This window comes from Apium graveolens, unplaced genomic scaffold (assembly GCF_009905375.1).
Source record: "Apium graveolens cultivar Ventura unplaced genomic scaffold, ASM990537v1 ctg2163, whole genome shotgun sequence".
Classification (NCBI taxonomy): domain Eukaryota; kingdom Viridiplantae; phylum Streptophyta; class Magnoliopsida; order Apiales; family Apiaceae; genus Apium; species Apium graveolens.
Genome location: NW_027417550.1, coordinates 32,991 through 60,989, shown reverse-complemented (window position 1 = coordinate 60,989; position 27,999 = coordinate 32,991). Strand labels below are relative to the sequence as shown.

At 39.6% G+C, this 27,999-nt stretch overlaps 1 protein-coding gene across 1 annotated transcript; it reads right to left on the bottom strand.

The window, feature by feature from the left end:
* Window positions 1-26: 26 nt before the first annotated feature.
* On the bottom strand, window positions 27-20,585 carry LOC141700329 (metal transporter Nramp6.1-like). The gene is made up of 13 exons (XM_074504130.1): window positions 20,235-20,585; window positions 19,993-20,071; window positions 19,838-19,878; window positions 18,922-19,000; window positions 18,699-18,803; window positions 18,448-18,557; window positions 1,777-1,958; window positions 1,588-1,657; window positions 1,284-1,457; window positions 1,093-1,197; window positions 874-1,005; window positions 684-779; window positions 27-534 (listed from the first exon to the last, which is right to left on the bottom strand). Exons 1-13 carry the CDS (start codon window positions 20,310-20,312, stop codon window positions 202-204), a joined length of 1,584 nt encoding a protein of 527 aa, XP_074360231.1. The 5' UTR covers window positions 20,313-20,585; the 3' UTR covers window positions 27-201.
* Window positions 20,586-27,999: the final 7,414 nt, after the last annotated feature.

Here is a 27,999-nt window from a genome sequence, read left to right as displayed (position 1 = left end):
AGTTGTTCTGTATACAAGATCTATCATAATAGGTAAATTATGGTAGGTTTTACTCAAAGGGATCATGCATTAGCATCAAGTTTACACTGATCTTGTTTGTAGACTTGCGTATAACTATCTAACTACATCCATGCATATTTATATTCTCACAAATATTATACATGTAGGACTGACAGTATTCATGCATATAATAACAACCTTCTATCTAGGCAATGGAATATCAGCAAGATCTTCTCTGTAAGGAACTTGATCAGTCATTCCACTAAAATTTCCTTGTCCAGTTTCCATACTCGTTTGAACCATATTGTCAAGCTTTGTTTTCTCAACGAAGGTAATGGCCACGTCTTTTCGGAACATAAGATAGATAACTGACATAATATAAATGGCCATCAAGGGAAATACAACTATCCCTATGAAGACATTTGCAATTATTTGCAAATCATTATGAATCATCCAATCAATGAATGTTGTGGTCAGATAATAGATATTGATGCCGATTATTCCAAGCCCTAGTATCCATGAAATCACTATAATCTGCATATAAGGGTAGGAATGAAAAGGAGTTGAAGTCTTTATTATAAGCTAGGAAACAAGGAAACTGTTTAAAAATATGCTGAAAAGTAAAAGCCCTAACAGTCCTGTTTCCACAAGAGGGATCAAGTTAATCTGCAAGAACAACTTACATATATTGAGTTCTTATGTGGACCCATCTTGGTAACACTGCTACTGAATTTAAGGAGTGGAATGAGTGCAAACGGAAGTTCAAATGACAATATCATCTGCAAATTGTAACAGAAGGGAACTTTCATGTCCTTGTATACTATTTATATGGATGCTTCAAAAACATCAACATAAATATGTAAATCTGCTTACAGATGCAATGATAATGAGTCTGCCAGCCCCTGAAGTTCCACCGATTATTGAAACTATAAGACTAGGTGTGATGGCAATGCATCTAGTCAACAAATTTCTAGCCCAAGTCCTCATTTTGAGATCCAAGAAACCCTGGTCGATGCATCAGTCTAAGATATTAGCTACCATGTTGTACTTTTCAGATAAGGATATAACTGAATGCATGTTTTAAAATTTAACCTGCATGATATATTGTCCGGCATAAGTTCCTGTAATGGTGGAGCTTTGCCCTGATGCTAGTAAAGCAATGGCATAAACTGTCGAACTTGACTTACCAAGCACGTTCTGCAAAAACAGGGGCAGGATGCAAGATTTATGTATGTGGTAGAGACTAGAGATAATAAACACAAAAGTTAAGTTCAGAATCATACCTTGAGAAGGAAAGAGGCTGAGTTAAGGGTTAAATCACTGCATCTATCTAGATCAATACTTGAGAGATTTTCGCTTGAGCAAACAGTACCCGAAACCGATATGATTGACACGTTGATCAAAAATGCAACCGCTAGTGCAAATCCGCTCTCGATCAGAAAGTATTTGCAGGCATCCTGTGTGATATTCGGAATATGATTAATTAAAAGGAGCTATACATGCATGATGAACATAATCTTAATCAACATTGTTATGAAAATTGAGATGTGTGTGTGAGGGAATGTAGAAATAATAATTCGGGTTTACATTGATTCCCTGAACAGAGTCTGGGATTTTCCTGGAGAGTACAAGAGCCGAATGAAGGAAGAGATTATGCCTGTTGACAAAGGAAGATGACATAAATATACAATAATATAGAGCTTATAGGAGATCATCTAATTATATTTGCATGAATATTGAAATTGGCAAAATATAGGAGATGAGAAGAGATGATACGGCATAATTAGAGCGCCTAAGAGTGCAATGGCATCCCCTGTGGCGCCTTGGCCTTTAAGTTTTGGGATGAACATTCCCTTGATTACATCTACGGCAGGAGGTTTTACATAGCTCAGTTCTCCAAAAAAGCATGCGGCCATCACAAACACTAATATTGTGATCAACAATTCCAGCTTTCTCACCTAAGTAAAATTAAGGAACAAAAACATACATTTAACTGGAAATATATATATGTTATGCCCGCTTTCGGCCATGGCCCTAAACAGGTCCCTGTGGGTGCACTAAATAGCTGGACTCTTGTGTGTGGGCTAGAACCATGGATTTATATGACTTGGGCCAGCACATGCGGGCTGGGCTCGCAACATGCGAGCTGGGTTCACATGCGGGCTGGGCTCGTAACATGCGAGCTGAGTTTACATGCGAGCTGGGCTCATGACATGAGAGCTGGGCTCAAACATGCGAGCTGGGCTCAAGTGAGGACATGCGAGCTGGGCTCACACATGTAAGGTGAGCTCATATTTGTCATTTGGGCTCTCATATGCGAGCTGAGCTCGGTTGTGCCCACGCGAGGTGGGCTCAGGTGCCTTCATGCGAGGTGGGCTTAGCTGCCCATACGCGGGCTGAGCTCATGAGCCCACATCTTATAGAAACAGAGGTAACATTATATTTATTATTTGAAGGCGGTGCGGGCCGAGGTGACTAGGCCGGGCCGCATCGAAAGACTTTGTGTGCAACATGAAAAGTGACTCATAGATGACTGAGTTGCTCGTAGATTTCGGGGTCGATACGGGTTGTTCCTACGATCACGGGAAGGATTGCGGAGATGCCGCGAGATTGTAGGAAGCGTGTGGAGCCGATCGAGATTTACGTGACTAATTGGCTGAAGGCCTGACTTTATCGTGGGCTTGGGCTGCACGGGCTGAAGAGTCCTAACCCTAGCCTACGTGACTTGTTCCCCAAGAACTACGTAAGGCTTGATCCCTATAAATAGGGTACGTAGGCACTTGTATGAGACATGAGTCGACACTTGATAGAGAATAACAAACCCTATTCTTTCTTAAGGAGTCCACATACAAGCTCAGCCACCACCAAACCACCTTCCTCCGCCCTCAAACACTGTCCTTGATCTTTGTTCCGCCCATTAACCTCCACAACATTGTTATACGAAATTCTCCCTATAACATTTGGCGCTAGAAGGAGGGGGTGTTCATCTTAGGGAGAAGGATGACCAAAGAAAGCAAGCAAGCGACGACACCAGGGAGCGGAGGCAAGAAGGACCCTACTTTCGAACACACGCCCCCAGAGAATCAGGCGCCACCTCCACCAATTGCAACCGTGGACGGGCAGGCTGTGATGACGTATCTCGAAGGGCTGGCCGATCAGATGAATCAGATCAATGCCCGAATGTCAAAGGTAGAAAGAAGCTCGGTCCGGAACGCCAAGCGTAAGGCGCGCCGCCTCAAGGTCTCACAGCGTAGCTGGAAGGGCAAAGGCCCTCAGAAGAAGCTGATCCACGATTTTAATGACGTGGCAACCGAGACCAAACAGAAGAAAGAAACATCACGCGAAAAGGAAGATATACCCCGAGGCCATGATGAGCGGGGCAGCCAGATCTCTACGAGATCGGGGCCGAAGCCAGCTTCATCTGAGGCAAGGTCAACTAGCGTGCTAGACCGAGTGGGTAGAAAACTAAGCGAACATGACCTCAGGCTCAAATTGGAGAATTGTAAGAAGGAGAGAGAAGAGAAAGAGCCCATGGATAAAAGAGGCTCAAAAAGGGAACGGGCAACGACCCCTCCGGAAAGACGTCAACACACCTCACCCAGGAGGGAGGAGCGACATAGACGCAGATACAATCGTGAAGAGGAGTCGCAGGACCGAGCTAGAGGAGGGGGACGCCGCGAACGACCTCAGGGCTCACATCATTCTAGTAATGCGGGAGGTGACAGAGAAGGAGAGGTTGTTAGAGTAAGGGACCTGGGAAGGATCTTAGATGAGATGGAGCAAGAGAAGAGAGGGCCCCCTGCTTCTGCTGCCCCCTCTCCGTTTACGGCTGCTATCCGATCATCCCCCCTACCTCGGGTGTTTAGGCACAACCCCGACCTTCTATTCAACGGCGAAGCCGACCCGGCGGAGTACCTTATTCAATTTAACACTGAGATGGAAGTCTATCAGGTGCCGGAGATGACCCGTTGCAGACTCTTCGCGGCATCACTCAGAGGTAGTGCCCAACAATGGTTCTCCAAGTTGGGACCGGCTAGCATAAGAACGTGGAGGCAATTAGAGGACTTGTTCGTCAGACAATTTCAGTCGACCCTCCACTATTCGCCTCCTGTGGCCACGTTAGCCAACATCAAGCAAAGGGAGGGGGAGCCCTTGGCAGAATACTTTCGTCGGTTCAACGCCGAGGTCCCCAAGGTGAGAGGAGCCAGTGAGGAGACCATCAAAAATTTCTTGATAGCAGGGCTGAAAGAAGGATCGAAATTTTGGAAGAGCCTCCAAGCGAGTGAGCCGAGGACCTTGGCCGAGTTCTATGAGCAAGCCGAAAACTTCAAGAGGGTAGAGAAATCGATGAGAGAGCTGAAAATCAGCGAAAGCTATCGAGACAAGAGGGACCGATCCTCAAGCCCTGACGAAAGGAGGAAGACATATCGGCGTATTTCGAGCCCGAAAAAGTCTGCCCGTGGCAAAGAGACCACTAAAGATTCGGGAAGACCTTATACAAGCAAATGGCAGACACACACCCCTCTGGTAGCCTCTATCGACCACATATATGCTACATATGTGGGGAAGGGGGTATTCAGGAAGGCAACTCCTCTCACAGACTACAATAAAAGAGACACTTCGAAGTATTGTGCATACCATGAGGCCACCGGACACGATACAGCTGATTGTAGACAACTAAAGGATGAGATCGAGACTTTGATTAGACAAGGGAAGCTTACGGAGTGGGTTGTCAAGGAGGTTCGAAGACACAGGACGGATTATCATACCGTCCCTCCTCCACCCCCAGAAGACAAAGAAAGGATCCCTCGGGCTGGTAGTATTCATATTATTCTAGGCGGGTCTCACATTGGTGGAGACAGCCGGAAGGCGATGGACAGATATGCCCGGGAAGCAAAGGACAAGCCGCTCACCAACGTCAATCATCTAAGCCAAAGGCCCCCGGAGCTCTTTGAAAGGGAGGTCGATGATATCGTGTTTAAAGAGAATGATGCAAAATGGGTGCATTACCCTCATACCGATGCCCTAGTCATAAAAATGAAGATTGGGACGGTGAATGTTCACCGAGCAATGGTGGACACCGGGAGCTCGGCTGATGTTTTGACTTATGATGCCTACAAAAAACTGGGATTATTGGATAGAGAATTAACCTCAACAGGTGGGCACCTGTACGGGTTCACGGGAGACTCGATCGGAGTGAAAGGGACAATTCGGCTCCCGGTGACCATAGGAGAGGAGCCTCATGTGGCCACCCAGATCGCTATGTTTACAGTCGTAGACCAGCCTTGTGCCTACAATGTTATAGTGGGCAGACCCCTTATGAGGGCAATGAGAATGGTGACCTCGATCCATCATATGACGATAAAATTCCCAACCCCCACGGGGGTAGGCATCTTGAAGAGCTGTCAATACGAATCCAGGGTCTGCTACAACCAGGCACTCAAAGCGGCCGAGTCAAGAAATGCCTCAAGGGAGATAGCTGAAGCAGGTGAGTGCGACATCCCCATGGAAGAGGCAGAGGGCAGGAAAAGAATACGTTCTGAGGGCCACGAGACTTGTAATTTGATTTCAATTGAGGAGTTGCCCGAGAACTACTTCGAGCACATGGGAATTCATGTGGAACCACGCCCAGGGGCCTTACTAATGGAAGCATCTCAGCCCATCATGTTGATACAAGAGGGGATTGTAGAGGAAGCAAGTGATGAAGAAGAGAGCCCAGAACAAATTACTGCAACACTTAGGAGAGGGAAGTGGGCACACAAAGAAACAACAATCACTATGGACCCACCCGACGGAATCACTCGAACTGTAACTGCGACCTCTGAACGCTTGATAAACCCGACCCAAGCTCACCAAACCGAGCTCAAGGATGCGGAAGGTTTGGCAATCACGGAAATGGAAAAAACTAGCGAGGCTCGAGCAGATCTAGACCCGAGAATGCCCTCAATGGTCGAGAGGGCCGGGGCCGCAGAGGACACAATCCCGATCTTGGTAGACTCAAATGATCCCTCCAAGGTACTCAGAATAGGCTCTAACCTAAGTCCTGACTTGAGAGAGGATCTAGCCCGCTTCCTAAGGGAGAATTTGGATGTCTTTGCATGGTCACACTCCGATATGATAGGGATTGACCCAAATGTCATGTGCCACCGGCTCAACTTGGACCCGAAAAAGAAGGGGGTTAGGCAAAAGAGACGGCCAATTAGTGGAGAGAGGGCAGAGGCCCTCAGAGAAGAAGTGGATAGATTAATGGAGGCAGGACTTGTAAGAGAAGCCTTCTACCCCGTGTGGCTGGCCAACCCTGTGCTTGTCAAGAAGCCCAATGGCAAGTGGAGGACATGTGTAGACTTCACCGACCTGAATAAAGCTTGCCCGAAGGACAGCTTTCCTCTACCCCGAATCGACCAGCTGGTTGATTCCACGGCTGGGCACGCGCTGCTTAGTTTTATGGATGCTTATTCGGGATATAACCAAATCCCTATGTATGGGCCAGATCAGGAGCACACCTCCTTTATTACTGATCGGGGCCTTTACTGTTACATCGGGATGCCCTTCGGGCTCCTTAATGCGGGGGCAACCTATCAGAGGCTGGTGAATAAGATGTTCAAACATCAATTGGGGAAGACTATGGAGGCCTATGTAGACGACATGCTGATGAAATCGAAAGAAGCGAGGGATCATGTCCGCCACCTGGCAGAAATGTTCCAGATCCTAAGGGAGTACAGAATGAAACTCAACCCCCAGAAATGCGTGTTTGGGGTTGAATCGGGGAAGTTTTTGGGATTTATTGTCAACCATAGAGGCATTGAGGCCAACCCAGCCAAGATACAAGCCCTACTCGAGATGAGATCCCCTCGACGGGTGAAGGATGTTCAAAGCTTAACGGGACGAGTGGCTGCCTTAAACCGCTTCGTCTCAAAATCCTCCGATAAATGCCAAGAGTTCTTCAAAGCAATCAAAGGAGTGGGGAGGAACTTTAAGTGGACCGAAGAATGTGAGGAAGCCTTTCAGAACATAAAGAAGCATCTCAGTAGCCCTCCCATGTTGTCCAACCCAAAAGCAGGAGAAACTTTGATCCTATACTTGGCCGTCTCCGACTTTGCAATAAGTGCAGTATTAGTCCGAGAGGAGGATGGTGTCCAGCTCCCGGTATATTATGTGAGTAAAAGGCTAGCCGATGCCGAGACTCGATACACAAGCCTCGAAAAGCTAGCGTATGCTCTGATTCTGGCCTCCCGAAAACTCGGGCCCTATTTTCAGGCACATAAGATAGAAGTGCGAACCTCCTACCCCCTCAGACAAGTGATGCATAGACCAGAATCTTCTGGTCGAATGTTGAAGTGGACGGTTGAGCTCGGCCAATTCGAGGTGGATTATAAGCCAAGGACTGCGATCAAAGGCCAAGCCCTGGCCGATTTTGTGCTAGAATTTCCCCCACATCAAGAAGTGGAGCCGGGAGCCCTTATAGTTATACCTAGCACAGAAGAAGTTGGACTGGAAAGACAAAATAGTGCCCCATGGTGGAGCCTATATGTGGATGGTGCCTCTAACGGTGATGGAGCAGGAGCTGGAATCGAGCTAATCAGCCCAGAGGCTCACAAAATCAGACATGCGACCCATCTGGCCTTTCATGCAACCAACAATGATGCTGAGTATGAGGCCCTGATCAACGGTCTCAAGCTAGCTTTGGAAATGAAGGTCGAGAATTTGAATGTGTTTAGTGACTCCATGATTGTGGTCTATCAGATAAATGGGGGGTATCAAGCTAAGGGGTCGAGAACAGAGCTTTACCTGAAGTGCGCACAGAGGATAATCGCAAGATTCAACGAGGTGAGGCTGGAACTAATCCCGCGTGGACAGAATGAAGGCGCGGACGAGCTAGCTAAGCTCGGCTCACGCCGCGAGAGCACTTTGCTAGGGACCGTGCCCCTTGATATACAGAGGCAACCTAGTGTGCCCGAGCACGAGGTGGGCAGCCTCAATAATGAGCTCAGCCCCACGTGGATGACATCTATTCTAGCATACATAAGAGAAGGTTCACTTCCGGACGAAAAGAATGAGGCAAGGAGAATAAAATACAAAGCAGCCCGCTATGTGATATACGACGAGATTCTATACAGAAGAGGGTTCAGTGTTCCTCTTCTCAAATGCATACATGGGGATGAATGCAACTACATCCTAAGGGAAGTACACGAGGGTATTTGTGGCAATCACTCGGGGGGTAGCTCTCTAGCTCAGAAAATCCTCCGTCAAGGCTACTACTGGCCAACGCTGAAAAAAGACGCCTTTGAATTCTCCCGAGCTTGTGATAAGTGTCAGCGATATGCCAATTATTACAACAACCCCGTGGCCTCTCTCACATCCCTCATGAGCCCCTGGCCCTTCTCCATGTGGGGAATTGATCTGATTGGGGAACTCCCGAAGGCCAGGGGAGGCGTCAAGTATGCGGTAGTTGCGGTAGACTATTTCACTAAGTGGGCAGAGGCCGAGCCCCTAGCCACTATCACAGCGAGAAAGCTCAGGGAGTTTGTATACAGGGCTATTGTATGTCGCTATGGCATCCCTTACAAGCTGATATCTGACAATGGGAAACAATTTGATAGCAAGGAGATGCGAGAGTTTTGTGAGCAGCTGGGGATTCAGAAGAGCTTTAGCGCAGTCTGCCACCCCCAGAGTAACGGGCAGACAGAGGCTGTTAATAAAATCATTAAGCATACCTTAAAGGCAAAGCTTGAAGAGAAGAAAGGAGCATGGCCAGAAGAACTCGCCCAGGTCCTATGGTCTTACAACACTACACCCCGAACCACAACTGGAGAGACCCCTTTCTCTCTGGTGTATGGGTGTGAAGCTATGGTGCCCGTTGAAGTGGGAGCAGGATCTTTTCGAAGGGACAACTATGACTCAGAGGCAAACGAGGTCAATCATCGGCTCTATTTGGATATGATCGAAGAAACTCAAGAAGAGGCTCAGATCAGGATTGCGGCATATCAGCAGAGGACAGCTAGGCATTACAACAGTAAGGTTCGAGCCCGAACTTTCAAGGTGGGAGATTTAGTTCTGCGCCGGGTCATGCCAAATACCAAGGTGGTGAGTCACGGAGTCTTGGGAGCAAATTGGGAAGGCCCTTACAAGATAAAATCGGTGCTCTGGGAGGGAACCTACCACCTCAATGATATGCAAGACAAGTTGATCCCAAGAGCCTGGAACGCGGAACACCTTCGCAAGTATTATCAGTAATATTATTCTTTTCAGACTTAGTATTATCTTCAAATATTCCTAAGTCTCGGGGGGTAGTGCCATATAGGTGCCTCCCTGAGACCAAAAGCATGTATTCCTTTCACTTCCCATTATCTATGAATAAACGATTGATCTCTATTTGTACACTTGATATTTTAACTTCTGTTAATAGATTAAATACCCAGCAGGGGACCCCATCCTTGGGAACCCATGCGAGGACAGAACAGTTGTTTTATTAACATGTTAAATCAAGCTGGGCCCCGACCCGCTTGATGCCAAGAACATGAAACGAGCCGGGCCACGGCCCGCTTAGACAAATACGAACACATAATAGATAAAAGATGTGGATAGAGATATAGGCCCGCGATGCGAGCTCATACCCTGGCCCTCAAAACCATAAATGCGACCCAGGGGGCCCAGCCCTCCATCAAACATACTCAAAGTCGCATGATGCGAGGAGAAGACACATGCGAGCTCCTAGTGCGAGCACACCTACAACACCTGCGAGTCGATGCGGGCTTGTTCCACTTGGCATTCTCTTTCAATGGTTGTTTGATTGAACAAATGACACGAGCTGAATAAATTGGGCTCGCAGTGAAGGGGTAACGCTCGCCATAAGCGGCCAGAGTTATGATTACTTTTTGGTCAGTAGAAGCATGGTAAAAAAAAAACAGCTAGCACCGTAAAGACATACGCGGGCACAAAAAACTTAGACATTTTATACAAACAAAAGTTAAATAAGTTATGCCCCGAGGCAGAATATTTCAAATACAAGCGCGAGGCGAGAGGGGTGCCCGCTTACCCAGTCAAAAGTCTAGTTCTAATCAAAATTACATTAAGGGTTATCAGCCTCTGCTCCCTCACGATTTTCACCAGCGACCTGGGCCTTCTCGGCCGCGAGCCTAGCCTCCTCAGCAATTTGGGCATCCCTCTCCATCTCCAGCTTCAACTTGTCAGCATGCCTTGCTGTGCTCGCACCCAGAGCCGCCCAATCGAAGTCAGGAACCTTCTTCATAAAGAATTTCATGAAATTCCTGGCCCCCAGGTTCCTAGCATCAGCGAGGGTGGCCTCACGGCCCTCGGTCAGGGCAGAAACTGATCCCTCCAGCTCGAGCACCCTCTCCTCGAGGGCATCCTTCTCCTTCTTACATGCCTCAGCAGCCAGGTCATGAGCCTCCTTCTGCTCCCTTAGGGCCTTGTCGTGAGCAGCGTTCAGGTTAACTATCTTCTGATTATAGTTGTTCACCAGCGTAACTTTCTCTTGCCCGTGCTCAGAGACCTTACTCTGAAGGGACTTGACTTTAGCCTCGAGCTTTGTGTTGGTCTGGCTGAGGGCTCGCATCTCTCGAGCCTTAGATAACTGACGATAGTATACTTCGGCCGCGGCTCGGGAGAGTGCATCCTGGTTAACCTCGAGAGCAGAAGAAGACCAATCCTTTAAATCCTGCTCGCTGATGTGACCTTGGGCGAGCCGGCCGAATGTGGTCGCAACCGCATTGGCAGAAGAAGAAGAGGGAAGAGGAGCATCAGAGGGAGCAACTTTCTTTGGCTCAGGCTCGCCAGTTTTTCCTTCTTTACCTCTATGTCTCTTTAGTCGAGGAGAGGGCCCTGAATCCTTGAGATGCTCGGAGAGAGTAGTCATGCGGGCCGGAGGATTGGCCTGAGATCGAGCCCTTGTGCTCGCAGCTGCGGGCTGAACTGGGCCCGAGGCCGCAGCCTGCTCAGCCTCTTCCATGAAGGGGATAGGGGAGATGGCCATTTCTAAAAAAAAAAAAAACAACAAAGCAATAGATTAGTCGCAGCATGATGCAAAGGAAAGAAGTAATGCGAGCAGGTGAAAAATACGGAGAATTAAAGTGCGATGTGAAACAAGATGCATGCAGGAAAAGTGAGCACACGAGCTCGCGCATGCGAGCAGCCAGGCCCGGACGTGCGGGCCCGATATTCTTACCCTTTCTGGATCTCTTCCTAGATTTCTTCTGAGGAGTCAGCCTCACTCCTTCCTTCAAAAACCCACATGCGACCAGATTGGAGGTCGTTATGAGTTTTTGGATGTCCCGGTCCGCCTTAGGAAGGTTTAGAAGACTGTCCGCGTTTATCTTTTCCTGTCCCACAAGGACAGTGCGAGGCGGGGTGGCTGGAGATGAAAGAAATTCTTGTTAAAAGGAAAGAGCTATGGTAGAAGAGACGAGAGCGGGCAGGAGAAAACTTACATGGATTATAATAAAAATGAGTCTGGACTCGAGGCACCTCGTGGATATAGAAGTAAGGGCTTTTCCACTTCCCTGAGTTGCTCGGCCCGTTGTGGATGAGGTTCTTCTTGTTGAAGCACGGCCAGACAGAGAAGTAGAAATATCCAAAGTCGTTAGGAGAATGCTTCAAATGGAGGAAGTAACCCAGCTGCCTCGCGGTTAGAGAAGGGTACCCGCATTTGTGGTACATGATGTACAATGCGAGGGCGGCCCGGTATCCGTTTGGATTGATCTGAAGGGGTGCGAGCTGGAGGTACTCGCAAACATCTTTGATGAAGGGATGAAGAGGAGAGGAGATTCCCAGCCTTAATAGGAAGGTGGACAAGACCATGCGAGGCACCCTGCCTCCATTCTCCGAGTGATTGAATCTATAGCATCTCATATGAGGTAGGGGCAAGACAATATGGCCCTCGAGCTGAAACTGCTCAATGTGCTCGGCCAGATGTTTCTGAGTCAGCGAGGTAGGCAGGTCGCGGCAAGCGAGCACCTTAACCTCCTCGTTTGCAGTTGAGCTCTCCTCCCCATCAGGAATGATCTGCCTTTTGAAAACAATCTCACCCTCGAGCTCGGGCTGGGCAGGAGGCACATAAGGCTCAGGAGAGGCCGCGGGGGCATAATTATAGTTACAAATCTTGTACTGACTTGTAACATCTGCCACCTCCTCGCTCTGAGGAGAGTCATAGGACCAATGCGAGCCGTCCTCTTCACCCTCGAGTCCCAGGATAGGATATTCAGCAGCTACAGGCTCTTTTCCTTTCTTCCTGGTGTCATAGTATGCACTCCCCAGGTCGCTGTCAGTTGATTCTGAGTCAATGTGAATGGGGTCGAGGTGGTTAGCTGCTGCTTGCCTCAGACGGGCTGCCCTCTCTTCAGCCATTTCTCTTAAAATCTCCTCGGCTCGGTCTTTATCCAAGGGAGCAGGCTCGCGGTTTAGCAGCTCTTCTACCCCAAGGGAGGCTGGAATATGAGAGAGGTCCACGGGCCTATTTCTCCAATTATATATATTCTTCTCTCTGGTAAAATCCTCAGGGTTCGGGTCGAGGTGAATATCAAGCGAGCCGGATCCAGCTGCTCGCATCGAGTTCTCAACTCTGGCAATGTTCAAAGCCCCTTGAGGGGTGATAGCTGAGCCGGGAGAGATAGGTTGGCTAAGACGACCAGAAAGAGAGGTCAGCTCGCGTTGGAAGTCCTTGGAGCCTCGCTGCTCAGGAGGGTATTGGTTTAATGGAGATGGAGTAGCTGAAGAGCAAGCCGGGCTAGCAGAGGTGCGAGCCGGGCTCGAGGAAGAGCGAGATGATCCATAGGAGCGGGCTGAAGACGCACTCGACATCTGTAAAAGATGGTGAAAATTAGTGTGTGGCCCTAAAAAAAAAGAAAAAAAGAAAAAAAAAACAAGTATGGGATCGCACCTAAGTGTCCTCACATCTCACACGGGATCGCACCTAAGTATCTAAACGAGCAAAAGGACTCGCATCGCGCGTTGTGGTTGTGTGTGAACTCGCATCGAACAGGTGGTGTGTGCTCGCATGGTGTGCGTGAATAAAGCATGAATAAAAAACGGGCTCGAACCGAAGAGTACCTGTGGGAGAGGTGTATGAAGATCCTGATGAATCTGGTCCCGGAGAATATCGCCGCCGGTAGACGGTTCTTGTTGAAATGATAATCTTCGCCGTGGTAGATCCTTGAGCAAATTGAGCAGCAATTCAGGAAGTGTTCTTGGAAATGTGAGAAATGAATTGAAATCTCACATATTTATAGGGGATAGGAGAGAGAAAGGAGGAGGCGACACGTGTCGTTATCTCATAAGATGACACGAATCCCCACGCCAGCTGTCCAACGGCTGTCAAAATGAATGCAAAGATGAAAGGCATGCGAGGCGAGACACGCGAGGCGGCTTGGTGCGGCCTGGTGGGCTCACACTTGCGAGGCCATAAAAAGATTAGAAAATACCTAGCCTCAAGATGCGACCAGGAATTTTGGGGGGTAGTTGTTATGCCCGCTTTCGGCCATGGGCCCTAAACAGGTCCCTGTGGGTGCACTAAATAGCTGGACTCTTGTGTGTGGGCTAGAACCATGGATTTATATGACTTGGGCCAGCACATGCGGGCTGGGCTCGCAACATGCGAGCTGGGTTCACATGCGGGCTGGGCTCGTAACATGCGAGTTGAGTTTACATGCGAGCTGGGCTCATGACATGAGAGCTGGGCTCAAACATTCGAGCTGGGCTCAAGTGAGGACATGCGAGCTGGGCTCACACATGTAAGGTGAGCTCATATTTGTCATTTGGGCTCTCATATGCGAGCTGAGCTCGGTTGTGCCCACGCGAGGTGGGCTCAGGTGCCTTCATGCGAGGTGGGCTTAGCTGCCCATACGCGGGCTGAGCTCATGAGCCCACATCTTATAGAAACAGAGGTAACATTATATTTATTATTTGAAGGCGGTGCGGGCCGAGGTGACTAGGCCGGGCCGCATCGAAAGACTTTGTGTGCAACATGAAAAGTGACTCATAGATGACTGAGTTGCTCGTAGATTTCGGGGTCGATACGGGTTGTTCCTACGATCACGGGAAGGATTGCGGAGATGCCGCGAGATTGTAGGAAGCGTGTGGAGCCGATCGAGATTTACGTGACTAATTGGCTGAAGGCCTGACTTTATCGTGGGCTTGGGCTGCACGGGCTGAAGAGTCCTAACCCTAGCCTACGTGACTTGTTCCCCAAGAACTACGTAAGGCTTGATCCCTATAAATAGGGTACGTAGGCACTTGTATGAGACATGAGTCGACACTTGATAGAAAATAACAAACCCTATTCTTTCTTAAGGAGTCCACATACAAGTTCAGCCACCACCAAACCACCTTCCTCCGCCCTCAAACACTGTCCTTGATCTTTGTTCCGCCCATTAACCTCCACAACATTGTTATACGAAATTCTCCCTATAACAATATATATATATATATATATATGCAGGTTGGACGGAAAATGAACACGTAATATCTCTTTAATGGAATGAAAAAGAAGATACCATTTGAGCTGAAAGATACAGCGAACATACATATGAAGTTGAAGATGCATATAACTAAAGAAAGGTGTCACGTATGAATTGTCCAAGATGCAAGTAAAGAAGATAGGTTGTTAGAAAGCCCATCATATGCAGGTGCAAATTCGTTAAAGGGCCTGTACATTGTCCAAGAGTGCAAGTCAAAGTTGGAGACTAGTATACAGTTGCGGAAGGCAAATCCAGACTCCATATATACTTTAGTTCAGATTCATGCATTTTCGAAAATTAATTCATGCAAATTTACTCCAAATTTTAATATTTACTTGGGAAAAAGTTTGGAACTATAATCTGATATTAAAAGAACATATAGAATTTTAGAAGAAGATGCGTGAGAGTAAGATAAGTCTATAAATATAAATATTATCAATTATTTCCCAGGGTTAAATTCTATGCACACCACTTTTTTTTGGAAATTTTGGAGACCACTTGTGTGTTTTGCAAATTAAATATTGCATAAAAATATTGTAAAATATGTTATTTTTTAATCGTGCTCTACAAAGATCTTTATTTTATTCAAAATCTTGAATATCATATATGTACTGCATGTAAAATATTACAAAAATATTTTATTCTGCAAAACATGTTAAGTTTGCAGAACATTTGTTCAACTTACAGAACATACACATTCTACTTATTAAACTTAAATGATCTTCAATAATTTTAATGAACATACTTCACAAAATAATACTCCCTCCGTCCTAATTTATCTGTCTTATTTGACTTTTTACGGTCAAATTGACTCAACTTTGACCAAATAATTCACATATTATAATATCGAAAATACTTATAAAATTTATATTATTAGAAAGTATGTTTAATCTACTTTTATATGTATATTTTAATTTTTCAAAATAATGAAAATATGAGTTTTATTTACAGTCAAAGTTGAGTCAATTTGACCATCAAAAATCATACAAGACAGATAAATTGGGATGGAGAGAGTATATTTTATAGTGTTTTGATTGCAGAACATATGTGTTTTCAAAATCTCCGACAAAAAAGTGGTCTTCATATAATTTTTCTCTTATTTCCTATTGTTGAATTTCAAGATAAACGCTAATATCACAAACCAGAGTATGATAAGGTAACTAAATTGTAAGTGCTTCATTTTAGTCGTCCATAATTTTGAATGTGGTTTTTATTCAAACATAAGCCTAATTATTTGAAAATAAATATCATGAAAACAATATTAAGTTGAATTTTAGAGTTTATTACACTTTGCACCATATTATTATGTTTCAAAAATAAATTTGTACCAGAATTTTGGAAAATTCAATTTGTACCCTTACACTTTAAGTTTGAGATTCATTATGCACCCTTTTCTAGAATTTTGTTGAATTGAGTATAGCTAAAACCGGAAATTCAGCAAAAATATTAAGTAAATTAATTTCATATCTTTTAAAATAATGTTAAAAATTGAATTCTAATACAAAACCGTAAGTTTTAATTTTTTTAATGATAAAAGTAATTTCAGTTTTGATTTCATTTTATATAATTAATGCTAGTATTTTTTAATTCTATAAAAAAAATCGAATGTAAAATTAATAGTACTATTTGAAAATAAAATAAAAATTATTATTTTATAGTTGATATAAAATAATATACAATTTTTAGTAATATTTGAACAAGCTAAATTTTATTTTGATTTAGTATTTTGTTGAATTTCCGGTTTTACCCATATCCAATTTTTACAAAATTCTGAAAAAGTGTGCATAATGAATCCAAAGTTGAAGTGTAGGGATGCAAACTGAATTTCTCAAAGTTCTAGTACATATTTGTTTTTGAAATATAATAATAGGATGTAAAGCGCAATTAATCCTGAATTTTATACCATAGTACATAGATGCACAAAAAACCTGGGCCCGAAAATCTGGCCCGGCCCGATCCGGTCAAAACTCGGTCAAGCCCGGCCCGGTCAAAGCCTGGCCCGGTCCCGACCCGGTTAAAAGCCCAGGTTTCGGCCCGGCCCGGTCGGATTAAAAGCCCGAAAAAAACCCGGTTAAAATCTGATTATTCTAATATATTTTCTTATATATTTATAAATTCACATTTATTATAAATATAAATAAAACTTTAAACACATATATATATATTTACATATTTGTGATTAATAATATTGTTTATATATTTCATTGCATAAATAATGAAAGAAGATATAGTAAATACATTATATATATTTGGATAATAATGATAAAACATATTATTCTATACACATATTTATTTTTTGCCGAACTTAAATATTTTCAACGAAGTAATGTTTTCATAAAATATTTCACGTAAACTAATACATTTGATCTAGTTGCTAACATATGTAGTCTTCGAAATCTCTAATAAAACTCGATCCAATTTAAATTAGAAAAAGCCCAGCCCAATCCGATCCGGCCCGAAAAAAGCCCGGTTAGGCCCGCCTCAAAGTCCCAAACCGGGTCTATATTTTCGGAAAACCCGGCCCGGTCCGGTCAAAGTCAAAATCCGAAAAAGCCGGTTCGGTCAAAGACCGGATTTTTTAAGGCCCGGTCAAAACCCGGTCCAATAGGCCTTGTGTGCATCTCTACCATAGTATATTTAAGGGTGTAAGTTCAACAGGGGTTCCTTCGTGTCCTCAAGTATTACTTAATTAATAATTAATAATAAAATAATAATTGGTAAACGAACTTGTAAAAGGCCATTGAGAATATCGAAAGCAAAAAACATTCCAAATTTCTTGAAGAGACTGTTGATATTATCTGAGGATAAAAAAATGGAAATTAGGGTTCATTTGTTAAATCTGAATAGTCATTTCTGGATAATAAAAATTTCTGGATGATGAGATTTATGAAAATTTGAATGAATGATGTTATTTGTTAAAAAAAAATTATACATTATCTGGATGATGATAATTTCTTTTAATATTGATTTTATTTAAGATTTTTTTTTTGAGATTGATATCTATATTAATATTAAGATTAGAATCAATATATTAAATTAAATAAGTACAGGAATAACACATGTACTATAATCAATTTTAACACATGTCAATCTTAACAAAAAGAATGTCTAAAATACACCATTTTTCACATTCAACTGCCCAAAATGCCCAGATGCGCGCGAACCGTTTAAAATACCCACGAAATACGCATTTTAGGGATGCGTAGTCAACCTTTCAAATTTTAATAAAGAGTACGCATGTTGCGTATTCACTTTTTGATTTAAGAAAAACACGCATGTGCAACATGCCTATTCACTAAAATACAAAAAGTGAATCCGCATGTTGCACGTGCGTAGTCTTTATAAAAAATTGAAATGATGAATACGCATCTCTCACATGCATATTCAACAGGTATGTTGGGCGTGCAGTTCCGCCAATTGGCATTTTGGACATTTTTCCTCAAATTGTGTGTATTTTGGTTTTCCACCCTCTTAACAAGTACTATAATCATTATATATAATATCATTATATATTCTAATAAAAAGATATTATAATAGTAAAACTATCCAATAATATAATATTATTATATATGCTAACAAGAGAAACTATATTATTATTTTTGTCATTCGATTTACCTATAAAAAAATTAATTTTAATAAAATAAATACAATTAAATACATGTTACAATAACTTCAATTACACCCAAAAAAAGTCAAGAGAAAAGACCAAGAAGTGAATACAAATCATGTATTTTGCTTGAATACCAATATTGTATATGAGAGCAGCATAAAATATTTTGGAATGTAATAAGTAAACGAGTATTTGAATAACAGAGGTGAGAAAGTGATAAGTTGGTAGTCCATAAATTTTTTCCTTTAATTCAGATTATATAAAAGTTAACAAATAATCTTATCCATGCCGTATTCTGGATTGGACTCTAAAATCTCTCATTCAGTTAGTTATCAAATAAACCCTTAGTATACGACGAGAACTTACCCCGTATCTCTGCAGGCCAAGCAGTAACAAAGTACTGAGTCCAGTGAGAACAACTCCACCCCACACTGGGATATTAAATAATATGTTCAATGCAAACGCTGTTCCAATCACTGCACTTTCAAATTATATTTATATATATATATATTTTTGGTTAACTCGTTGTTATGCAGTTTTGGTCGTTAAGTAAGTAATAATTTGAATGTACTCTGTAATTATTAGTTGATAGATAGATTAAGGAAAAGCAAGCATGCCTTCAGGAATGTCAGCAGCTATAACAGCAACCTCAGCAAGCAACCATAAACAGTACTTGACAAATAATGGATATTCGGCTCTGCATAACTCTGATAGGTGCATTCCTGTACGTATTCATACCAAAACCCCAATTAGCTAGTGACAACTGACAATGAATGAATATTAAAATATACTCCATATATATATTTATATTTATATAAATTAAATATATACGAGGCCTACCGGTTGTCACACCAAGATTCGCGGCAAGCGATTGTATGATGAGAGCGAATATAAGGCCGATAAGGATAATCCAGAGTAACTACAAATTCACACCCAGTCAATTATTTGAATCTTTATCCCAAACTCAAAATTACTACCTCCAATATTACTTATTCCATCAAGTACCACACTCACATATATACCTACCTCCTATTATTAACAAAGCCCAACTTAAGATTCTTTCCACTATTATTAATAGAGAGTAGAAACGAACAAGGATTCTTTATATATATAATGAAATTTATTTCAATTTTAATTTAATTATATTATTCCCTCTGTTTTAATATAGTTTATACATTTTTACCGCATTTAAGTACATTCAATCACATAAAATACATCACTTAATTATTTTTAAAATCTTGTTTATCTAAAAAATAATTTATGTAACTCTACAATCAATTAACTTTTTTTTGTACTAACATGGCGTATCATCTTACAATTTAGTATCTATTCCAAGAAAATTTCCGGTGATCGTTTAAATTTAAACTGAAGACCCGGGACAATAGAGGATAAACCCTTAATCATTTGACTTATTCAATCGTTTTTCATTCATTTTAAAATAAGTGTACAAATATTTAATAACTATTTTGAAATCTGAGACGATATAATTTCAAGAATTGATTTGACATATTTATACTATAATGATTAGTTGGTGAAAGTGATAAATAAAATCTCCTTGTGAATTTAAGTTGGGTAAATGTGCTTTAATTAGGTCAAATGACAGCTTGAATATATGGACAACTCAAAATTAAATAAAATAGATTGAATGAAATCAAAATTATATATAGCATGTAAATTTCGCATTTAGGATGGTTTTATAGCCTAAAATTAAGACTCCAATTGGTTGATGAATGAACTGATGGATATAATTAGTTACCTCAAATCGGTGGTTTGCTCCGGCCTGCAAATCAGTTTCTACTATAGAGAGAGAGAAAGAGAGAGATTTGATTTATACTTCAAATCATTGAGTAAATTAGAATCATGTGTACGTGCAGATATATAAACGTAATTGATGGGAAAATATGAACTTACAGTTTCCAGGATCAAGGTAAGCCAGTGACACTAGGAAACCAGGACCAACATATGACAGGAAATCTTTCCATTTCGGTTTCTACTAGTTTACCACATTATTTAGTTAGAATTAAAAAAAAAAATGAAATTAAATGCAAACATCATATGATGAATGGCTTGACTCAAGTGTATATGGGAATGCAATGCGGTAGAAAGGAAAGAATATGAAGGAGTAGAAACATGCATGAGAAAGAGTAAGCAACCTGTTTACTAGAATTATGCTCATTGTCTCTGCTGTTGTTTATTCCATTTGCTTGCTCTTCTTGCTGCAGGCTCCCCATCTCTATATCTTCCTGACTTTTCACTGACCGCTCTCCACTCTCTCTCTGATCTCTGTGTGTGTGTGTGTGTGTGATGGAGAGAGCTACTAAGACTAATTAATCTGCGAGGAAACTGCAAAGGGGCGGCTAGCTGTACGTAAGTTGGCCTAAAAACAAGATTATCTTATGGACTTGCAGGGTTTGTTAAGCAAATGTCAGTTTAAAACTATATAATATGTTTAGGACTCCCAATTGTATGAGGAGGACAAATGTGTATTTTCGTGTAATCATATGCAACTCCTCTGTCTGTCTATCTCCTCCTCCCATAATTTGGCTGTTAGCTCCCTCGTCATGTCTTATACTAGTTCTATTACTACCAATCAAACTTCTCCTCTCTACTACCTCATTATTTTTAAATTTAACTTTAATAATAATATATATTCAACCTCCAATTATTGTTGGGGGGACGATGAGATCGGGCAAACCAAGATATATGAAGATTTTCGGTCAAGTATGGTGTTTCTGATGCCGAATTCAATTTCTTAATTACTTTCCGTGCAGATACATCTACTATAATTGTTAAGAATGAATTACACCGAATTCATGTGTTTCCAAATTGATTGAGCTTCTTTTCTCTGAAATGAGGATATGTTTATTTTTCGAATATCTCATCTACTCGTAACGTTACGTATCATTTCACTAAACAAAATTAATTTTCAGATTATCAGGAAATCATTTTTTTAAAGTAGGAAAATTTGGAACCAAGTTGTATTGTACACTTGTACAACTGCTCATATTTTCAATAGTTTTCCAAAATTGTAGAATATATTTGTACTGATTAACCGACAGAGCATACATAAACGAACATATACCAATAATTATATAATAAATAATATAAATTTATTATAACGAATTTTAAGTTAAAATATATTTCTCAATATTTCTATAGAAAACTCGTATAAAAATATGCTCAATATAAAGGATAATAATAATAATAATATAATATATACTAGTTGGTAACCGGTGCGAAGCACGGGTCCGAAATTAAAAATAATAGTATTACATTATTATTTGCATAAAACTGAAACTTATAATCCGTGCAAAATACAGATCTAAATATAATATATAAAATGCTTTTAAAATATGTAGTTAAAAAAATCGAAGTTAAGTGTAACTCTAAAATTTCACTTTATAGTTTTAGTTATGCATGTACCAAATTATTTACTTATATATATATCTGACATGTTAACTTACTAATACGATGATTTTAAAGTAAACCAACGCTTGGATGTTCAGTAACAAATAAAAATTTAAGGAAAATAAAATTTACAGAGAGTAAAAGTTAATTTTTGTCGGTTGAGATTTTATTACATAAAATTTTAAAAATAGTTGTATAATTTTTTAGTGAGTACCAAGATTTGGGACCTAAACATGGTATAGGGTATAGATAGTTGATAATCCGTGCAAAACACGGGACTGAGACTAAAAATATCGAATTAATATTTGTAGAGAATTATTCATAATTCGTGCGAAACATGAACTAAAATTAATATATTACTAACAAATATTAAATTGGTACTTGTAAAAAATAGTTATGTACTTAAAAAGAATCGAATCAGTTATGAAATTTTCCACTATAATTCTAGTTTTATATTGTTTTACTTGATATAAAAAAAGATAACATATTAATTTTATTTCTGTGAAACGAATTGTATTTTTATCTTATGAACCAAATATCTGTTCTTTAAATAATTTAATATTAATTAATATAATTTGATAATTACCTTATAATTAGCCTTTTCAATATAGTTTATTTAATATTATCTAATTATCGATAAAAATTAATTTACAAATTAAAATTAAATAGATGTTATTAAACTTAATTTAATAATACTAAATATAATCTAAATACAGGCCATAAATTTGTTACTGTTAAAATATGTTTATTTTTAATTTAAAGTATATAAACGTTGTGATGGACAGTAACAAATACGGTCATTAAATCAATAATTTTCAGTTTATAAGTTAATAAATGTTACTAAAGTCATTTGCTATTAAATGATAAAGAAAAAAGTGCTTAGGTTCATTGGAAAAACCAACACAAATCTCTCAGAGAATAAAAGTCAATTCGTGTTAATAGTTTACTTTGAAGTTAGTAGTTTTTCAAAATAAAAGTAAATATATGTTATTTTACTTAATTTAACGTAACTTAATAAATTTTTAATATAATTTATTAATAAATAAAGTTTACAGATAATATAAGTCAGTTCGTGTTAGTAGTTTATAGTTTTTCTAAAATTAAATATAAATATAAGTTATTTTACAAAGAATAGAAGTCGAGTTGTGTTAAAAACAAAGTTGATAGAGAATAAAAGTCAACTTATGTCATATAAGTACCGATATTTGGTATTTTTGATACTTTGGTAGTTTTAACATCAAATTATACATTGTTTCAGTTATTAATAAATAGTATAGATTCTAACACATATAAAATATTTAAAATTAGTAACTGATTTGACTTATATTCAATATATGTTATATATATCACATGTCCTTTCATATTGGATGATTATATATATCAATATTCAAATTGATCCAGGCATATTCGATTAGTTTAATGTCAACTGGGCTTCATCGGATCTAATGAAGTACCAATAAACTATTATTTTCATATTTAATACAAGTTGATGCCCAGCCGAGATTCAAATCCAATGAAAATAAGCAAGACAAGCCTAGTTCAAAATACCGAATGTTCATTTTATATTTGTTAAATCTTTTTTCCCTCCAAATAGGTATCACTTCAACGCTGCATTTGTACATATATTGAATATATGCGAATCTTGTACTTGTACCACATTGATAGTCGAAGTCTTGACAGAAAGATAGGATTGATGAATATGAAATATCATATTCATATGACCATAAAACCACACAGTGGATTAGGGGTAAATGAACAAATTTGCAACCGTTTAAGAAGTAAAGATGTAAGGTCATTATAAGAACTGCTTGGGATTTTTTAAAAAATATAACTTATAATTTAAAGTTGAAAAGTGTTATATGATATGAATATGTAAATGATAAGTTATTTATGTGTTTGTGTTGACGGAGGATCTGGTAGTAACAAAGTTTGAGGTTCGTGACCGGAAACAAGATTTATGACAGTGATTCTTTATCGGAAACGTGAACAGGAACCGGTAATCCGATGAACAGTGTTCGTCGGGAGGTATGAACAGTGTTTGGTGGTGGTTATTGGGGGCTGAGATTGTTTAGGGTTAGTGGTGGCTCATTTGTGCTCTCGCTTTCAACCCCTTACAATTTGCCTACGTATCCCTATTTATAGGGAATCAAACCCACGTAGTTCTTGGGGAACAAGAAACCTAACGGGCTTAGATTTCTTGTCCGGAGGCCCAATGGGAAACCCACTGGAAACCGTCTTCTACTACCTTTAGGAATGTCCGCCGATGAGGCCCAACCACAAAGGCCCAAGGCTCGTCCACGGCTTTGAGACTTCACGGATAACGCATCTCCCTGGCCAAGGATAACCCTCAGCTACCGGCTGTTTCTCTAGTCTGTGAACGCAGGTATAGTCGTGGTTCACCCCAAATGTGGGACGCATCATTTTCCCCCGATAAGGAGCCCCTACCAGATTATAGGACAAGTGATCCCAAACTTTTGGGTGCAAAGTGCAGGATACTCCGAAGTCTCCCAACGAGGATACCCGTTGACTACAGAGATAGAGCTCCCAAAACACACACCAGAATTTACCCCACATCCCCAATGAGGACACTCATTGACTACAGGAGGAGGTCTTCAGTCCAGGTATACCACTGGAGGTCTCTGACCACGGACACCGCCTTTCCTGTAGATGTGCTACAGGAAGGAGTTCTTCAATAGAGTACCTGCATCAAATAGGTTAGTAATAATAATTCTCCATCTCCCTTGGATCTTCCAAAGAGTCTGTCCAAACAATCATGTTGAAGTCTTCCTAAAACATTTTATTAACTCAAGGCGTGCCCTAAGGGTTGCCTCAAGGAAGGACCCAATCAGGAAATCCCTCATCTTTTTCTCAATAATAGGGCGCGCCTTCTTTCCTTCATGAGGGCGCACCTCCCCATACATGGACAACTTTTACAACTTTCCACCAGCCATTTTCACCATAATGCGCGTCCTGCTTACACATAGGGCGCACCTTCTTTCCTTTTATAGAAAGATAATCTTATTTGTTTATCAATTTTAGGCATTTCTTCCTCAATTTTGACTATTTTATCAATCTCAATCTGAATATTGTTTATAACAATTTTTGGGCATAACAGTTTGGATAATTTTACGTATAAGTTACTTATAAGTTCATGATGTTTTTGGTAAATCATAATTTGTGATATTTTCTTTAAAATAAATAAAAATATTAATTACAAATTACATGAGTTAATAGTTTTGATACATGAATATAAACTTAAAAAAATAAATAAATAACAAGAATAGTTATTTCGGGATATAACTACGTCATATACTATTTATTCCGGTTAAAATAAAATTATATTATTAATTGTAGCGAAAACACTATATATTATTAGTTAGATTTAGTTTTGGTCGGTATAACGGTCTGTAACTAAAACAAAATAACATATACTATTCACCCAGATTAAAAATGTATACGCTTGAAACGGGTTAAAAAATTATAATCAAAAGATAAGTAATCATCATTTAAAATATTAAATGAACACATTTTATATATTAAAAATTTGTTCAATGAAATTTTAAAAAATTAGATATTTTAAAAAAATATTATATACATCCACTTAAGGTAGTACGAATATAAAAATATAAATGGACAACTGAGGAAAATAAATGTGGGGATGAAGAATGAAAAAGCAATGCTAGGATTTCTCACTTTCTCGTGATGACTCAAAATTGATGATATATGACCGTTTTATTTATTTGTCAAACAGGTCAGTCAAGAATAAAACGAGTATAAAATCTAAATGATCCTTGGAAATGAAGTGCCAAACATGAAACATGCACTAAATATCCAAATGAAATTGGTACCAAACAATTTTTATGAACATCCAAATGAAATTGAAACTGTTAAATATAAATTGTTAAAAACGGAGCTTAATTTAAATCAAAAAATTGTAAAACTAAACCGTTGTAAGTAGCTCAATTACCTTTTTTTACAAAAACCGTGTCGAAACAAATATTATATATAAGCCTAAAAATCATGTGAAGCACGGGCGAACATAAAATATAACTACATGTTATTAATTATCTAAGTTACTTCCTTTCTTTTCTAATTTTATTTCATTACTAGCTTAAAATTGTTGATTTTAAATTTTTCTAAAAATTTATCATAAGATGTTTTAAGATTTAATGAACTTCTAAATATTATATATTTTTTAAGTCTAAATGCTTCTGAGTTTTGCTGGATATTATAATAAGATGTATTTTTAAGTTTTCATTTCTTTTGTTATAGGAAATAAATCTATAAATATATAATAGACTAAAGTAATAAGAAAATTTAAGGAGGTACACCTGACATTAGAGCCGACAATTCGTTCGTTTCGTGTACTCGCATGTCGTGTATTTTCGTGTTTCGTATCATGAATGCCTAAACCAAATTTAAACCGTCAAGTATTCATTTCGTTATGTGTTCGTGTACCTTTCGTGTTATGTTTCGTGTAATTTAAAATTAATAATAAATATTAATATAATATATATTTAAATATTAAGTGTTTATAAGTCAAGTTTTAAGTCAATAAGTCATAAAGACACAAATTCAGTCAAGTCTTGTGAAATTCATATTTGAATCTATTTTTATAAAAATTATACGTAAAATATTATTGTAAAATATATGTATTTATATAATTTGTTAATTTAAATATTTATTTCGTGTACTTTCGTTTCGTGTCGTGTATTCAAGGGTAAACACAAAATCGACGCTAAATTCGTCGAAATACTTTCATGTTCGAGTACCAAAAATGTCAACCAAAATTCGTATATCCTATCGTTTCATATCGTGTTATCGTATCATGTTTGAAATTGTGGGCTCTACCTGATATCTCATTTTTATTATATATAAGCATTCTACTAATCTTGTACCTAAAATAAAGATCTCGGCTTCATTACTGATGTTTGTTTTCCGTACAATTATACGAAGAAAGGAATGGAATATAGTGATGATATTCTACTTTGCATTCATCTTAGAGAGTTTATTTTGAATTTCATGGCTGCCAGAAGTAATTGAGCTTCAACACATGTTTCCAGATGACTGAATTTCCTCGTCGAAATATGTTTCTATTTTTTTAAATTTACTACAATTTGTTATATAAAAAAAACTATGTGCGGAAACTGCGCGGAAAAAAATATATGAACAAATATATTATAACTTTAAGAAAATCTTAAATGAAGCAATTTTAGTGAATATAATTAGTTATTACGTAAAAAAATTATTTCTAAGTAATTATGTGTTAATATTGTGTTGGGTAATTAATACAACACAAACGGGGATCAATGTGTTTTAAACAATTTTAATGTCTTTTTGAATTTTTAAGAATGGTGAACAAAGTAATCGATATTATAGAGATAATGTGTTTTTACAGAATAATTAAAACATGCACATAAACACAATTATCTTTCAAAACTCATTTAATTTTATATTAAAATCAAGCTAGTGTTTGCTACAAATTTCTGGGTTCTTAATATGTTACGAACTCAGCTTCTCTCTTGAGAGTTGCAAGAAATTTCAGATCTATTTGTTACTTTTAAAACAAAACATCCTGTATTTACTTTATAGAGCAGTAAACCCTGGTTTTTACACAGCATGCAATAGCATGTACTAAACTCTATGATAGGGAATAAAATGAATCCTGAATGTGTAATTAATATCGTATTAATTATATCAGAATTGGGCTGAAAGCTAGGCCCATTTGAAAGGGCCCAAAACCCTGAATATTAATTAATTTCATAATTAATTAATAAGGGATAAATCAGCTGTTAAGATGAGTCCTAATGAGGACATAATCCTTGTAGATTAGCCTCCAAGGGACCTAATGGAATAAGGAATCAGTTTCCTTCTTTCTAGGACTCCAAAGTCCATTCTAATTCAGAGACTTGCCCACCAAGTCTCCTAACCCTAGTCCAATTCAAGGACTCCCAACATCTATATAAGGGGTCTCACCCCACAAATCAGAACTACGTTTTTTGACTTGATCCTTGGCAATCAGCAAGGTACGTAGGCATCTTGTTAAGGCATATAGAGTCACGAGACACGAGAGCAGTCAAATCGAGTTTTGAAGCTCACGAACCCTAGTAGTAAGTACAACGATTAATATACCTTAGTTTTTGATCCATAATATTTGGCGCCGTTTGTGGGAAAACACAACAACAACCATGGCGAGAACACGGAGAGAAAACAGCGCCCCTGAAGGAGGAACACCAGCAGGGATGACCCAAATGATTTCATCAACGTTGGAGATACCTCCGCATTCAACCTATGCCGCCACCCAAGGAGGAGCCCAGGCAGGGGCAACTGAACCTCAGCCACAAGGGACGATTCCCCCGGCTACTCAAGGGACAAATTCCTAACTTCAACAGCTACATACACCTATGAATTCTTGACCCGTTGGGTATGAGTATTCAACTGTTGTGACCACTAACCCCCCTTATGGGATGCCCCTTTACCCCGAGGTTGGAGGAAGTGGACATGCCAATC